The sequence below is a fragment of the Bufo gargarizans genome, chromosome 1, assembly GCF_014858855.1.
Source record: "Bufo gargarizans isolate SCDJY-AF-19 chromosome 1, ASM1485885v1, whole genome shotgun sequence".
NCBI lineage: Eukaryota > Metazoa > Chordata > Amphibia > Anura > Bufonidae > Bufo > Bufo gargarizans.
The window spans coordinates 96,003,507-96,019,230 of record NC_058080.1 but is presented as its reverse complement, the minus strand read 5'-3'; the positions used below and the strand labels follow the sequence as shown (position 1 = coordinate 96,019,230).

General features: G+C 43.8%; 1 protein-coding gene across 3 annotated transcripts in view; it reads right to left on the bottom strand.

Moving 5' to 3' along the window:
- The window catches only part of BST1 (bone marrow stromal cell antigen 1), a 192,828-nt gene that overhangs the window by 100,602 nt on the left and 76,502 nt on the right, over positions 1–15,724 (bottom strand). For all 3 annotated transcript variants that reach the window (XM_044296795.1, XM_044296804.1, XM_044296812.1), the window contains exons 2-3: positions 11,319–11,517; positions 5,917–6,043 (exon numbers count right to left, since the gene is read on the bottom strand). In XM_044296795.1, the coding sequence (XP_044152730.1) occupies positions 5,917–6,043; positions 11,319–11,485 (294 nt within the window). In that variant the 5' untranslated portion in view covers positions 11,486–11,517. The remainder of the gene's footprint in view (positions 1–5,916; positions 6,044–11,318; positions 11,518–15,724) is intronic.

Sequence of the window (15,724 nt, the reverse complement as noted above, 5' to 3'; positions counted from 1 at the left end):
TATTTAATGCTAAAAAATTAACTTTATGTTAAAAGGAGTTAAATGTTGTAATTTGTTGTTAAAGTATTATTTTATATGCATTATGTACCATAATGGTTATGTATGGGCAGTAAGGAGTTAAAACTAGTTAAGTTGCTGGAAGAAGGGCTGGATCAGCCCCGTCTCCCCGAGTCTCTAGTCACCAGAGCTCGAGGAAACGTGTATAGCGTGAACTCCAGACATACAGTAGGTCTGGAGAAAAGCCTGATCCTGGGATTCTTTATCCCCGAGGCTGAAAGCTGCCAGAAATCAACTTAACAGAGAGAATACCCCTGAGGGAATGAAAACATACATTTTTTAGATTGTTGAGAACCACTTATAAAAGCTGGTTGGAAACTTGGAAATAAAGTAAGGTATAGCTAATTTATGGCAATAAGACTTTACTGCTTTTGGAACGGGTATATTGTTTCAGCGCCCACCACACTTTTACGACGGACTCACCATCTGATCTAATCTGTGCACCCTTCAGCCTGGGAATTGCAGAAGGAGTTAATGAGAACGGAATTGCACACCTGTGGTTATTTGGGAAGATTACATACAGCAGGGATGCCAAACCTGCGGCCTAGGGGGTTTCATTTTGTAATGGAAAAAAATAAAATGTAAAATTTTTGCAGACTTTGCTTACACACATCTCAGTGATGTAAAAGATATATATGCCAAGTTTCAAGAAGACTGGATAATATTTAGAGGTTGCACACTACGATTTTTCAATGTTAAAGGGTTTCTATCACCTCGTTTTGACATAATTAGCCATCAGACATTAGCGATCCGCTAGTGTCTGCTCTCCCAAACCATGCTATTATAATACCTTTGTGTGCAGACGTTTGCCTAAAAAACGAACTTTAATTGATATGCTAATAAGCCTCTATGTGCTATTGGGGCGTCTTTTCAGCACCTAGAGGCTCCGTCTACTCACACAAAATGCCGCCCAGCGTGTCCCTCCAGCCCGCCCATCTCCTCTGGAATGCGATCCTCCCTCTGAGCCAGCGGACAAATTCTCGCGCCTGCGCCGTCCGTGTCTGTATTCGGCACAGGCGCAGTGACTGTCTGACCGCTTCCTGCACAGACATCTCCACTGCGCCTGCGTCGATTACGTCAGAGTGCTCCGAGGAACAGATGGTGCAGGCGCAGGGGAGATGCCGACGCAGGGAGCGTTCAGACAGTCACTGTGCCTGCGCCGAATACAGATGCGCACGGCGCAGGCGCGAGAACTCGTCCACTGGCTCAGAGGGAGGATCGCATTCTAGAGGAGATGGGCGGGCTGGAGGGACGCGCTGGGCGGCATTTTGTGTGAGTAGACCGAGCCTCTAGGTGCTGAAAAGACGCCCCCATAGCACCTAGAGGCTCATTAGCATATCAATAAAAGTTCGTTTTTTAGGCAAACGGCTGCACACAAAGGTATATACAGGTCCTTCTAAAAAAATTAGCATATTGTGATAAAGTTCATTATTTTCTGTAATGTACTGATAAACATTAGACTTTCATATATTTTAGATTCATTACACACAACTGAAGTAGTTCAAGCCTTTTATTGTTTTAATATTGATGATTTTGGCATACAGCTCATGAAAACCCAAAATTCCTATCTAAAAAAATTAGCATATCATGAAAAGGTTCTCTAAACGAGCTATTAACCTAATCATCTGAATCAACTAATTAACTCTAAACACCTGCAAAAGATTCCTGAGGCTTTTAAAAACTCCCAGCCTGGTTCATTACTCAAAACCGCAATCATGGGTAAGACTGCCGACCTGACTGCTCTCCAGAAGGCCATCATTGACACCCTCAAGCAAGAGGGTAAGACACAGAAAGTAATTTCTGAACGAATAGGCTGTTCCCAGAGTGCTGTATCAAGGCACCTCAGTGGGAAGTCTGTGGGAAGGAAAAAGTGTGGCAGAAAACGCTGCACAACGAGAAGAGGTGACCGGACCCTGAGGAAGATTGTGGAGAAGGACCGATTCCAGACCTTGGGGGACCTGCGGAAGCAGTGGACCGCGTCTGGAGTAGAAACATCCAGAGCCACCGTGTACAGGCGTGTGCAGGAAATGGGCTACAGGTGCCGCATTCCCCAGGTCAAGCCACTTTTGAACCAGAAACAGCGGCAGAAGCGCCTGACCTGGGCTACAGAGAAGCAGCACTGGACTGTTGCATGTCATTCGGAAATCAAGGTGCCAGAGTCTGTAGGAAGACTGGGGAGAGGGAAATGCCAAAATGCCTGAAGTCCAGTGTCAAGTACCCACAGTCAGTGAAGGTCTGAGGTGCCATGTCAGCTGCTGGTGTTGGTCCACTGTGTTTTATCAAGGGCAGGGTCAATGCAGCTAGCTATCAGGAGATTTTGGAGCACTTCATGCTTCCATCTGCTGAAAAGCTTTATGGAGATGAAGATTTCATTTTTCAGCACGACCTGGCACCTGCTCACAGTGCCAAAACCACTGGTAAATGGTTTACTGACCATGGTATTACTGTGCTCAATTGGCCTGCCAACTCTCCTGACCTGAACCCCATAGAGAATCTGTGGGATATTGGGAAGAGAAAGTTGAGAGACGCAAGACCCAACACTCTGTCGAAGCATCCTGGGCCTCCATAACACCTCAGCCGTGCCACAGGCTGATTGCCTCCATGCCACGCCGCATTGAAGCAGTCATTTCTGCAAAAGGATTCCCGACCAAGTATTGAGTGCAGAACTAAACATAATTATTTGAAGGTTGACTTTTTTTGTATTAAAAACACTTTTCCTTTATTGGTCGGATGAAATATGCTAATTTTTTTAGATAGGAATTTTGGGTTTTCATGAGCTGTATGCCAAAATCATCAATATTAAAACAATAAAAGGCTTGAACTACTTCAGTTGTGTGTAATGACTCTAAAATATATGAAAGTCTAATGTTTATCAGTACATTACAGAAAATAATGAACTTTATCACAATATGCTAATTTTTTGAGAAGGACCTGTATAATAGCATGGTTTGGTAGAGCAGACATTAGTGAATCGCTAGTGTCTGATAGCTAATTATGTCAAAACGAGGTGATAGAAACCCTTTAATTACTGTTCTTGGTAAAACTAGAAATCACAAACTTAAAATAATATTAAAACTAGACACTAAGATTAATAGGTAGTATGATAGGCAAAACGTGTTATATTAATCACCTTTGAACGATGCAATCTCTTCCTTTGTTAGCTTGGTGACGACTTTTCGACTACCCTCAACAAGAATTGTCTTTGTTGTTCATCCCTGACCGATTCGCTAAACTTTTTTATCAGAGCAATTTCTCTTTCTGCGGTATCATTGACCACCTTAAGAGCGTTCACATGGCTTCTTAGAGAATCACTGCAGTATTCTGTCACGTTGTGGATCCCAAACAATTCAATAACGTCTTTGTTTTATTAGTAACAAAATGGCTCAGGTCTTTTCTTTCTAAAACTAGGTTTTTATCCTCTAATCGTTTCATTTCCTTTTTCTTTGCAGGCTTGGTTTCTAAATTTTTTGTCATATTTTCCTTAACAGCCTGAGTAATACGTTTGTCGCAAAAAGCCAATCCTACGTTTGTTTCTGACAGATACAGTACCAAAAGGTGTCTCTTAGCAACTGTGAGAGCACTTTTCTTGAAGTCTGCATCTGGGTGAGTGCTCAGAAGCTGTAGCATATCCAAATCATTCTTTGATGCCCATCGACTTACAATTGCCTCATGCAAAAAGCGAACATATATGAGGCTGACAAATTGTGCAACCCGTTTCATTCCTTTCAATTTTTGTTGAGGAATATTCAACTGTTTAGTGAAGAGGACAATTTTAAGTGCACATATTGCCTTTGCAATCCACCTCCCTTATGCAGAGTCGTTTTTAGACTAACCTCCTAGGTACAGGCAGGGCTGGTGCTATAATAAGGCAGACCAAGCTGCTGCCTTAGGGCGCAGAGCCCGGGGGGGGGAATTAAACTTCATTAGTACCGGAGGACCGGGAAGCGGTGACGGATCTGTACTCACCGCTTCCTGGTCCTCCGCTTGGCTGTCTGCTGTGCAGGGCTGCGCACCGTGTGACCTCACTGTGCGCAGCCTTCACAGCTGACAGCCGAAAACCAGGAAGAAGAGAGAGAGTGCTGGTGGTGTGGAGCGGCGACGTCCAGGAGCAGGAGAGGTAAGTTATTTTTTTTCTTTTGTGCTAATGGCTGACGTGGGGGGGGGCATGGTGGCTGACATTGGGGCATGACGGCTGTCGTGGGGGGCTGATGGATGGGGGTCTGATTGCTGGTTTGACCTGAGGTGCAATGGAAAATATATTTGTCTTATTATCCTAGGTGTGTTGTGCGTCTTAGAGGGCAAAAAATACGGTCCTTAAACCAGCGATTGTCTGAAGCAGAGAGAAGATACCAGGACCACACAGAGGAGAAGCCAGCTGCTGCAGACGGGACCAGGGCCAGGTGAGCTGCGAGGTGGGGGGGGGGGGGAGCTAAAATGTAACTTCGCTTGTGTTGGGAAAAATCCTTGCACTGGCCCTGGGTACAGGAGTGAGAGCAGTAATAAAAGTGATCAATGTGTGCAACCTCTAAATATTATCCAATCTTTTTGAATATATATCTTTTACATCACTGGGACTCGGGGCGTAAGCAAAGTCATATGAAAATCACATCTTTGGAAAAATGAAACACCCTACTGTGGCCCTCCAGTTGTTGCAAAGCTACAACTTCCAGCATGCCCTGATAACTGTAGGCTGTCTAGGCATGATGGAGCTTGTAGTTTTCCAACTGCTGGAGGGCCGCAGGTTCCTGGCACAGAGTATTTAAAGTGAGACTCAGGGAGGACTACCATCATTGCTACTGCCTATACACAACTATTGGGAAAAGTCTACTCTGTAATATGCCTTGGAATTGTGCCTGTTGTTGCTATATGTACCACTACTCCCATCATCTATTCAGTAAAAAGACTTTACTTTGTTTATTTTAATCACCGACTCCACCATCCATCCATCCGCCAGCTCTTTATTTGCCCTCCTGCCTTGCACTCATCTACCTAACATCAAGGGCACCACACCTAACACCAGGCAGGAGCCCCAAAGTGTCCAGGGTGTGCCCCGAGGGAAGGAAAGGGTGCGCCATCCATTCACTGCACGGCCCCAAGGATTGTTGGAGTGAGGACTGCCACCGTCAACCGCCACCACTCCTATGAGTTCCACCACTACCACTCCCCTCCTCCCAGCACTCACCTTGCGGCCCACTGCACATGAATTTCAGTGAACTCCATCTCATACCACATTTCTCCATCAGTGGCCCCTACAGTAGAAATATATGGCCGCCCACAGGTTCCCATGGTAATAAAAGTTTATTGCTGAAGTTTCAGCTTCCAGTGATCATGATGGGAAGACACAAGGAAGCGACGGGAAGACACGTCTATCTGGTGTAAACACTGTGAACTCTTAAAGAGACATTTCACCTCTCCTGACAGGTCTGTTTTAGTAACTCATTGCATTCCCCATGTAATAACAAGTCTGGAGCATCTTTTCATGTGTTGTGTGATTATTTTATTATTTCTACTAGAAGTTTACGAATAAATTACGAGCAGTTTGCAATAAAGGTCCAACTGGGTGTTACCAGTTGGGCGTGTGTCCCTGCACAGACTGACACTGGCAGTACCGATTGGACAGTGTCAGACGGTGCAGAGACACACCCCAACTGGTAACACCCATCTGGACCTGCATTGCAAACTGCTATTAATTTATTCATACAGGAATGATACAGGAATGGCACAACATAGAGTGATAAGAACAGATGCTCCATAATTGTTATTACTTGGGGAATGTAAGTAGTTACTAAATCAGACATGTCAGGAGAGGGGACAGGTCCTGTTTAACAAGTGTAATAGATAACGCCTGAGACACAGAACCTTATTCATGGGGATGTCATGCAGCGTGAGGTTGATGTAGCGCTCGTAATCAGATGGGAATACAGAACATGGGTCCTTGCTGATAAATGCACTCTTCAAGGCTTCCCATATGGCTGAACAGTTCTTCCTGGAGTAAAAATAAAAGATAAGAATATTTGTATTATATGCATGCAGTCCCTGTTCCACAATACATCTAGAAATGCAACCTTAAGCAAATATCAGCTTTAGGGATCATTCAGATGGCTGTATGCCCTGCGCACAAATGCAGATCCTTTTTTTGCGGAAAGTTCAGCATGTCCGCAAAAAAAAAAAACTGATAGCATTCCGTATTTTTATGGACCGATAGACTTTAATGGGGCCGCATCCTGATTTTCACTGACAAGTATAAGACATGTTTTATTTGTTTTTCAAAAAACGGATCCGCATTTTTGCGGACAGCACATGGCCGTCTAAATGAGCCCTTACATAGAATTTATCACTCCCTGCCTCATTTCTTTTTTTATAGTGTTTATTTATCTCTTTTGCAAAAGGTGTAAAATACAACAGTCCCCAAGGGGAAAAACAAATACATGGAAAGGCACATACGCCAATATACTAGAAGTCCAGCAGGTACATTGTTCGCATATATAGTATGACTATGGGCAAAAACCATTAATACAGTATATATATATATACAGTACAGACCAAAAGTTTGGACACACCTTCTCATTCAAAGAGTTTTCTTTATTTTCATGACTATGAAAATTGTAGATTCACACTGAAGGCATCAAAACTATGAATTAACACATGTGGAATTATATACATAACAAACAAGTGTGAAACAACTGAAAATATGTCATATTCTAGGTTCTTCAAAGTAGCCACCTTTTGCTTTGATTACTGCTTTCCACACTCTTGGCATTCTCTTGATGAGCTTCAAGAGGTAGTCCCCTGAAATGGTTTTCACTTCACAGGTGTGCCCGGTCAGGTTTAATAAGTGGGATTTCTTGCCTTATAGATGGGGTTGGGACCATCAGTTGTGTTGTGGAGAAGTCAGGTGGATACACAGCTGATAGTCCTACTGAATAGACTGTTAGAATTTGTATTATGGCAAGAAAAAAGCAGCTAAGTAAAGAAAAACGAGTGGCCATCATTACTTTAAGAAATGAATGTCAGTCAGTCAGCCGAAAAATTGGGAAAACTTTGAAAGTAAGGGCTATTTGACCATGAAGGAGAGTGATGGGGTGCTGCGCCAGATGACCTGGCCTCCACAGTCACCGGACCTGAACCCAATCGAGATGGTTTGGGGTGAGCTGGACCGCAGAGTGAAGGCAAAAGGGCCGACAAGTGCTAAGCATCTCTGGAAACTCCTTCAAGACTGTTGGAAGACCATTTCAGGGGACTACCTCTTGAAGCTCATCAAGAGAATGCCAAGAGTGTGGAAAGCAGTAATTAAAGCAAAAAGTGGCTACTTTGATGAACCTAGAATATGACATATTCTCAGTTGTTTCACACTTGTTTGTTATGTATATAATTCCACATGTGTTAATTCATAGTTTTGATGCCTTCATAGTCATGAAAATAAAGAAAACTCTTTGAATGAGAAGGTGTGTCCAAACTTTTGGTCTGTACTGTATATATATATATATATATATATAGTCCAATGTGCGATCTCCCCAGGTCATATAGACAGCACTGGATTCCAGTTACGACATACACTCACTCATTCATACATCTGAGCAATCCGTTGTCCCACTCGGATATGTCCTCAAGCTGTACCCTGGGCATGTACCCATATTTCCCAGATCTTATCGAAACGATTGGGCACTCCTCTGGCCGCATACATCAGTTTATACATCTAAAGATCCTTATTTATCAGTTGCGACCACTTTTCAAGTGTCGGGCGCTTAGGAAGTTTCCAATTCAACAGAATTGTTTTCCTACCATAAAACATCAGCGGCCAGAGCAGTGTCCTGCCGTATTTAGTAGGAATCACCTCGGATACCAGGCCCAACAGGCATATCATAGGCGCGCATATCCCCGGGAGACCCAATTTTGTGTTAATGAAATGACATATCTCACCCCAGTACGACTGCATAACAGAGCACAGCCATATCATATGGTATAAGGACCCTCTTAGTTCCCCGCAGAGCGAGCATGAAGGATCAGGTATTTGACGCATGTGGTACAGGCGCACTGGGGTTAGGTATACTCTGTGTATCCACTTGATCTGGATAAGCTGGTCGCGGGCCCTCATTACCGATGACCGCCATACAAATCACAACTCCTTCAGATGAGACACCTCCAATTCAGGGATATCCTCAGCCCAGCGCTCAAACGAATGCTGGAGCGGAGAGTCCTGCATCTTCATAATCTCCTCATAAAAGAAAGAAATTGGTTTATGCGGATGCACCCGCCTGGCAATAGACTCCAGGGGGCCACATTCAAGTTTTATAGATAAGGATTTGAACTGGGTCTCACAGGCATATCTCACTCTGGAGGCTTTCAAAAGTCCAGAATACCCCTCCATGGAAAAGTTGTGTCAGGTATTTTACCCCTCTAACTCTGACAAATGAAAGAGCTCTCGAAGGTGCTTACTGCGCCACAGGGGCATATATGAAGACCAAGTCTCCCCATTAGGATCTTCAATGTGTGTCTCCACAAACCGTGTCCATGCTGCAATCACATTAGTCATGGCTTCTGTACAGTACACTAACCTGGGGGCTCCTCCTCCCCTATATACCACATTCGTCAGAGCCTCATATGAGCCCACTAGCGTTGCTTCAAGTACCACCGCTGGGTTGTTTGTATTTGCTCTGATCCACCAAGTCGCATACATCAGTTGAGTTGCGATATAATAAACATACATATCTGGCATTCGCAAATCCACTGCTGTACGCCTGCGCAGGGTATATATAAAAACTGAGTACCAATAGCAACCCTTGGTCTGTTAACTGCCCCTGTGACCTCACCATCGCTCACCTTGCAGGGCTGCGTACTGCACATGGTACAGCAACTGGACCCATCTGATAAAAGACCAAGGGAAACGAAAGCAGTGTACCATCTCCCAAATAAGATTTGGCTAAGATTTTAGCAAAAATTTTGGTATCCATGTTTAGAAGGGAAATCTGTCTATAGGAGCTGCACTGGTCCGGGGGCTTCCCGGATTTGTGATTTACCACGATAGTTGCCTCCATAAAAGACGAGGCCTCAAAAGCATATCTAAAGAGCTTGACTAGTCGTGCACAGTGTAGATCTATGTCTAGCTTGTACCACTCCAACGGAAAGCCGTCCGGACCAGGCGATTTCCCAACTGACATGCTCTCAATTGCCGCCTTAACCTCCCCCACATCCACAGGACCATCCAGATAACTCCTATCTGTCTGGGATAGAGGAGTAAGCAGAACGCTCTGTAAAAAAACTTGCATATCTACAAGTGAAGAGAGTGTTTTGGAACTGTAAAGGTCAGAGTAATACCAGGCAAATCTACACAGGTAATGTGAGGGACCACAGTTTGTGGCGTTTCAGTTCTGGACAAAAACGCTAAAGCTCGTCCGTTCTTGTCCCCATCTGAGAAAACTACTCGTCTTTGAAATAATAGCTTTTTTGGGGTATATTCTATCAAGTGTAGGTTAAGTCTTCTTTGCGCCTCTTCCCACGCCATACGGTTGTCCTCACTAGGAGCCTGGACATACGTTCTTTCTTTATCTACTAGGTCCATTTATAGTCTAGCTCTGGTAGTCCCTAAGTCTTTCCTATGCGAGGCTATCGCGTGTACGAGTGTACCACACAGAACCACCTTGAAGGCCTCCCACTCTACTATGGGGTCTGAGGAGCCCTCATTGTTTGCCCAGTAATCTTTCATGCCCTGCTGAGCCACCTAGGCCACAGGTAGGACTTCCAACCATTTACAGTTGAGCCACCACAACCTCTCAGAGGGTGTCAATAGTTGGGCGAGGAGCACCAGTAGGGGGGCATGATCCAAAATACCCCTCGGTAAATCTACCTTGGTTAAGCTAGGCAACAATTCTCTGCTAACAAATACTAGACAATGGTCTGTGGTGCCAGCGCTTGCTGTAAACATATTTTACATTCTATTACTACGGCTGATGGAGTTTAGGCTAAGGGCTGACACCTGATGTCTGACCCCTGATGGAGGAGGTATTTTTTGACTGATGTCTGAGGGACGAGGGAGTTTTGAGTTAGGGGGGAGGGATTTTTGTCTGAAGTCTGAAGGAGGAGGGAGTTTGGTCTGAGGGAGGAGAACTGATGGAGTTTTGCCTGACTGAGGAGGGATGTCCTAATATGTATGCCGCACACATGACCTCTGCAGCCAATTACTGTCTTTAGTGGTCTACTGTATTTGGCTGCCTTAGTAACATGCCGTATACTGGCATGTCATGGCTACAGTTTGTAAAGAAGGAAAGGCAGGAGAGAGAGGTCAGTTTAGCATCCTTTTTTATTATAGGCCGTTCAGGCGTTTGTACAGAATTTCAATTATCTTCAACAATCCCTTTAAGTACCAAACTAGTCTGCATCCTTAAGGGATTATAGTGAAGAAATTAATGGTTGGGCAGTAGGGCCCCTTTCAGAAGAATAAGTTTCCCGTATGGGTGCAATGTGTGAATTTAATTGCGGGACTAGTTGGATTTTTTTAAAGCCACCATGTTTGAGTATCTCTTATGTATGTATCGCTGTCAACATTTCGTTTATACTATGTTCACTACGTGGTAAAAATGAGCTTTCTCCCTCTAGCCATTCAGATGCTATGGTCGCTGCTGACTGTGGCATCTGAGGCGTTATCTGCGTTAATAGGCGTTATCTGCAATCCTAGCAGTGAGAGCCAGTTGTGGCACACTCAAGCGATGGCACAAACCCAGCTTCTGAGGGGAGTTAAGCATTGTATGATGTTATTATTTGAACACTAAGTGGCAGTTTTATGCATGGAAAGGTGATCTTGTTTCACAAAGATATGACACTTTTATGTGGGCATTATGTGGTAGTATTATTTCGATGCTGTATGGAGATATTAGTCACTGTATGTCAACATCACCTGGGCACTGAATGACAACAGTATGTGGGAACTGTACAGATGTATTATTATTACACCCATACAATCTGCACGCTGCCAGGGCCCCATGTCTTATAAAACCGACCATACCTTCCCAAAAAGACGTACTGCTCTTGACTCCTGAAGCCCCCATTTTGGAGAGCTTAGCTGCTCACAGACAATACCTGGGTGATAAGCAGCTGCCAGGGATGTTTGGGGATATACTGTTCTTCCCAGTGCTATAAACCATGTGCATAACTAGCTTTTGACTACGGAATGGCATTGCCATTAGAACCCTGTTCCCGCTAGTGCATGCCCAATAGGTTAACCCTGATCAGAGACAACACTGAGTATTGAGGACCAAGGAGCTTACCCCACAGAAGGATTCACCGTCTCTATGTAGTCATAGCACCTGCCAATTACAATATTCTCCAGGTGGGGAGTTGTACCTAACCCCTTCCATTGATTTGTACCACTCAACTGTATGATGAAAATGATGGCAAAGGGCAGGATTTCAAGGGTCGGAGAAGAGAGCTGCATGCTGTGTGTATGGAGGCCTACAGCTTATACACCTGCAAAATGAGAAGAAACAATAATAGAGCTTTACATGTGATTATAAAACGTCACCAGGTTCTGACTAGCCCTTTTCAGACTGTGCTCATGCACATAATGGCAGAGCGGTGTACACAGGGCTGGTATGCAAGGGCCATATGGCATCCCCCGCCTCATTTCTACAGGGACAGTAACATATGGTTGCAAACTTTAAAGTTAAGGACCCCACTTTACTAGTCCTCTAGGAGCAACTTGAGACTTCACCATGAATCCCTTTACTTCCCAAGACCACTAACAACTTTTCCATTACCTCCTTCACTATTTAACCCTTAAAGGGGTTATCCCACCAAAAATATTCTACAGTTTTCAAACCAGCACCTGGATCTGAACACATTTGTAATTGCATGTAACTATAGATTTACCATAAAACCAAACAAAACCGTCAACAGTTGTGTATGTTAATTACACATCAAAAGAACACTGGAGACCAGTTACTGTTCTCACCTATTGGGAAACAGTCTGAACATGTAAGATTTTATATATATAAATATATATATATATATATATATATATATAAATGCCCTTGGCAACAAATCATGCAATCGTCCCACCCCCAGACGAAGGATCGCCAAGACGTGCGTCGGGGTTGGCGCCATCCTGGACGGAGACACACTATGGGTAACTTTACAGTATTTGCACTTGCACTTTATTTCTGGTGTTTTGATAATTTACTGATATATGATATTGCCCACGTGGTCCCCTCCAGTGATGTAGCCATCTTACCTGCACTGTTGTTTTTAAACCTTTCTAATTATTTCCTTGTATTGTTTATTAATGCGTTTTTGATGATAATTATGCAGAATGGAAATTTTTGCAGATTTAGTTTAATTACAAATTTAGCATAGCCACTTAGTTATTCAATAAAATGTATCTGGATAGCGCCACCTGCTGTTTATTTTTTTCTTATTTCTTTGACCTGCTCACTGAGATGGCCGCACATGCTCAGTTTCATCCTTCAACTGCCTCCTGAGCTGTGATAGGGAGAGCTGAGACACGCCCCCTGAGCTGTGATAGGGAGAGCTGAGACACGCCTCCTGAGCTGTGATAGGCAGAGCTGAGACACGCCCCCTCATCTACAGCAGAAAAGACACTCCCCTTGAGCTGTCAGCTTGATATAAATCTAGCAGAGCAATAAATGGGAAGATCTCTGGATCCATGTGAGGTACAGGGCTGGTTCTAGCTTTGGTAGAAAGAGATTGTCATGTACTATATGATGTCTGATTTTTATTTTTAACATTAGTCATGGGAAAACCCCTTTAAAGATGCAGCCTAGTTTGGTACTTAAAGGGGTTGTCCAAGATGATTAAAAAAGGATGCTATCTGCCTCTGCTTGTTTACAAACTGTGGCAGTGACAGGCCTGTATACGGCATGTGACCACTGCAGCCGATTACTGCCCTCAGCAGTAGACCACAGAGGACAGCAATTGGCTGCAGAGGACATGAGCCGTATCCCGACCCGTCACTGCGGCAGCTTGTAAGCAAGCAGAGAGAGGAGAGCCAGAATAGTGGTGCAGAGAATGGCAGTGGAAAAAGAGGTAAGTACAGCATCCTTTTATATTTTAGATAATTTGTGGGCTTGTCCAAAATGTTCAATTATCTTGAACAACCCCTTTACCATTTTCTCCGCTTTCTAGAAAATGCATTACAAAAGCCATAACTTTTTTTTTTTTGTTTTCTGTCTACGTAGCTGTATGAAGGCTTGCTTTATGTGGGACTAGTTGAATTTTATTTTATGTCTCCATTTTGGGTATCTTTAATGTACGGTTTTAGCGTTTCTTTTATGAGATGTTCACCGCGTGGTAAAAATGAAATGTTAACTTTATTCTGCGGGTCGTTATGATTATGGCGATAAAAATTTATATCGCTTTTGCCATGTTTTACTACTTAAAAAAAACACTTCTGAACCCCATAAAGTTTTTTTTATTTTTCTGCCGATGGAGCTGTTTGAAGACATGTTTTTTGTTTGATGCTATTTTGGGGTAAAAGCATCCTTTTAGTTATTTTTTTGGGTGGGGGTAATGTTTACCATGTAGGTTAAATAATAGAATAATAATAATAGAATAATTTTACAGATAAGGTCATTAAAAGGTATCTGATTGATGAGAACCCGCAAAGATCAGCCATTTGAGAAGGCATTGGCTCTCGTAGGAATGCAGCAGCCTTCTCACAGCTTTCCCTAGGCCATGTGACATCATGTTCATCTCTCTGGCGCAACTTGGATCCATTGAAGTAAATAGGTCTGAGATTTAAGCACAAGCCAGTATACCATGTACTACGATGTGCTTGGTTCACTGAGAGAAGCCGCTACTGTGAGCTCCGATGCCTTCTCAAACAGCTGATCGGCGGGGTCCCGATGTCGGACACCACTGATCAGATACTGATGACCTAAGCAGAGGATTGGTCATCAGTTAAAAAAATCCTGGAAAACCCCTTTAAGAACTCAGAGATACCAATTATGTTTATTGTTTTTACTTTCTTACAGATGTGACATGGACAAAGCGTTCCTCCTTGAATGTTTAATAGTTGGGGTTATTTTGCATATTTTTAAGCACTATGTTTTTCACATTTTAGTCCCTTTAGGGGGCTTGAACCTGAGATCATATGTACTATACACTGTAGTACTATGGTATTACACCGTATGGGAACTTTTACAGGCACTCTGTTGCATCCTGCCAGAGGTAAGATGTGATAGAGGCCGAACATGACAGGCCTAGGAACCTTCAGAAGGTGCCCGGCTGCCATGACAATTACTCGGCACCCCACAATTGTGTGGTTGGAGTGCTAATTGGCAGACAGAGGGCGCTATCTCCCCCTAGCCATTCAGATGCTACAGTCCCAACAGACTGCCATATGGCCATGTGCATGCTGTATTGCAGCTCATTGTAGGAGAGCCTTTCTCATTTTCACAGGACAGGATACAATTACACAATAAAAGCACACAGAGCTATGGGGACTGGGTATTGCGGATGTGCTAGTGGCCATCTAGCAACCCATGTCCTCAGCTCTATGCACAAAATCCTGGTGACAGGTTCCCTTTAAAGAAAAATAAAGGATAAGAGCAGCACACTGAAGCAGGTATTTCAGGATTTTAAGTTGTAGGAATGCAGCAGCCGAGCCAAGCGACCCCAGATCCAAGGCGGTCAAGATGAATGTAGTAAAAAAATATAAGCTACAGCAGCATCTCCAAATACAGAGCTTCTTTATTCAGACTCCCATGGTACGGTGTACAAAAGTGGCAATGTTTCGGCTACATGTAGCCTTTGTCAAGCATAAAATACCAGTGAATATTCCAACATATAAATAGTAAAACAAGCACTCCCACAGAGGTTATTCTCCCAATCGGTAAGCAAAGATGATGTGACATACCTAATTGTAGCCAATCATATATGAATCGCAATTCAATACCTGTTTGACATAATGTGAGTACGCCCCTCTAGCTCACCTGTAAGTGCTTTACCATGATCGCAATCGTGCGGACCTCGGCGTGCCCACTAAGTGACTGCGCATGTCCATAGACGTCATAGGGCCGCGACAGATCAAATCTCGCGGCTTTAACATTGATCCCGCCTTTGCCTGGATGTGACGATGAAAACAAATGAGCGCGCCCAAAACCAATGGGAGACGCCCGCACAGACGACGTCATAGTCAGCGTGCGCGTCACGTAACCGAGGGCCTTGGTCACATGACCGCTGTTTATATGTACATGGTCACCAATAAATCTATGCGGTACTGGTATCCTATCATAGTACTGGACATGCGCGTCTATACAAGAGGGACAGCCGATATGTAAAATACTGGCCCACTAACATGGAAGGGGAAACGGTAATGGTCGGCACAAAAGTCTACAGATAGGAATACCCTTCTCACACATTACAGTTACCATCCACGTCGTATGTTGGACTCCTTGCCTTGGAGCCAACTACTAAGAGTCAGAAGAATTGTATCGGATGATGCTGATTTCACTCAAAGGGTGGATGCCATGTGTGACAGATTTACTGAACGGGCTTACCCCAGGAAGCTCCTTGATAGGACCAGAAAGAGAGTCACATTGGTTGACAGGGATTCTGCCCTCCACAAATCTACGAGAACCAATGTCACGAATAGAGTTCCTTTTGTATCTGTGTATGGTCGGGACAGTGGAGATATTGCACACATTCTTAGAAAAGA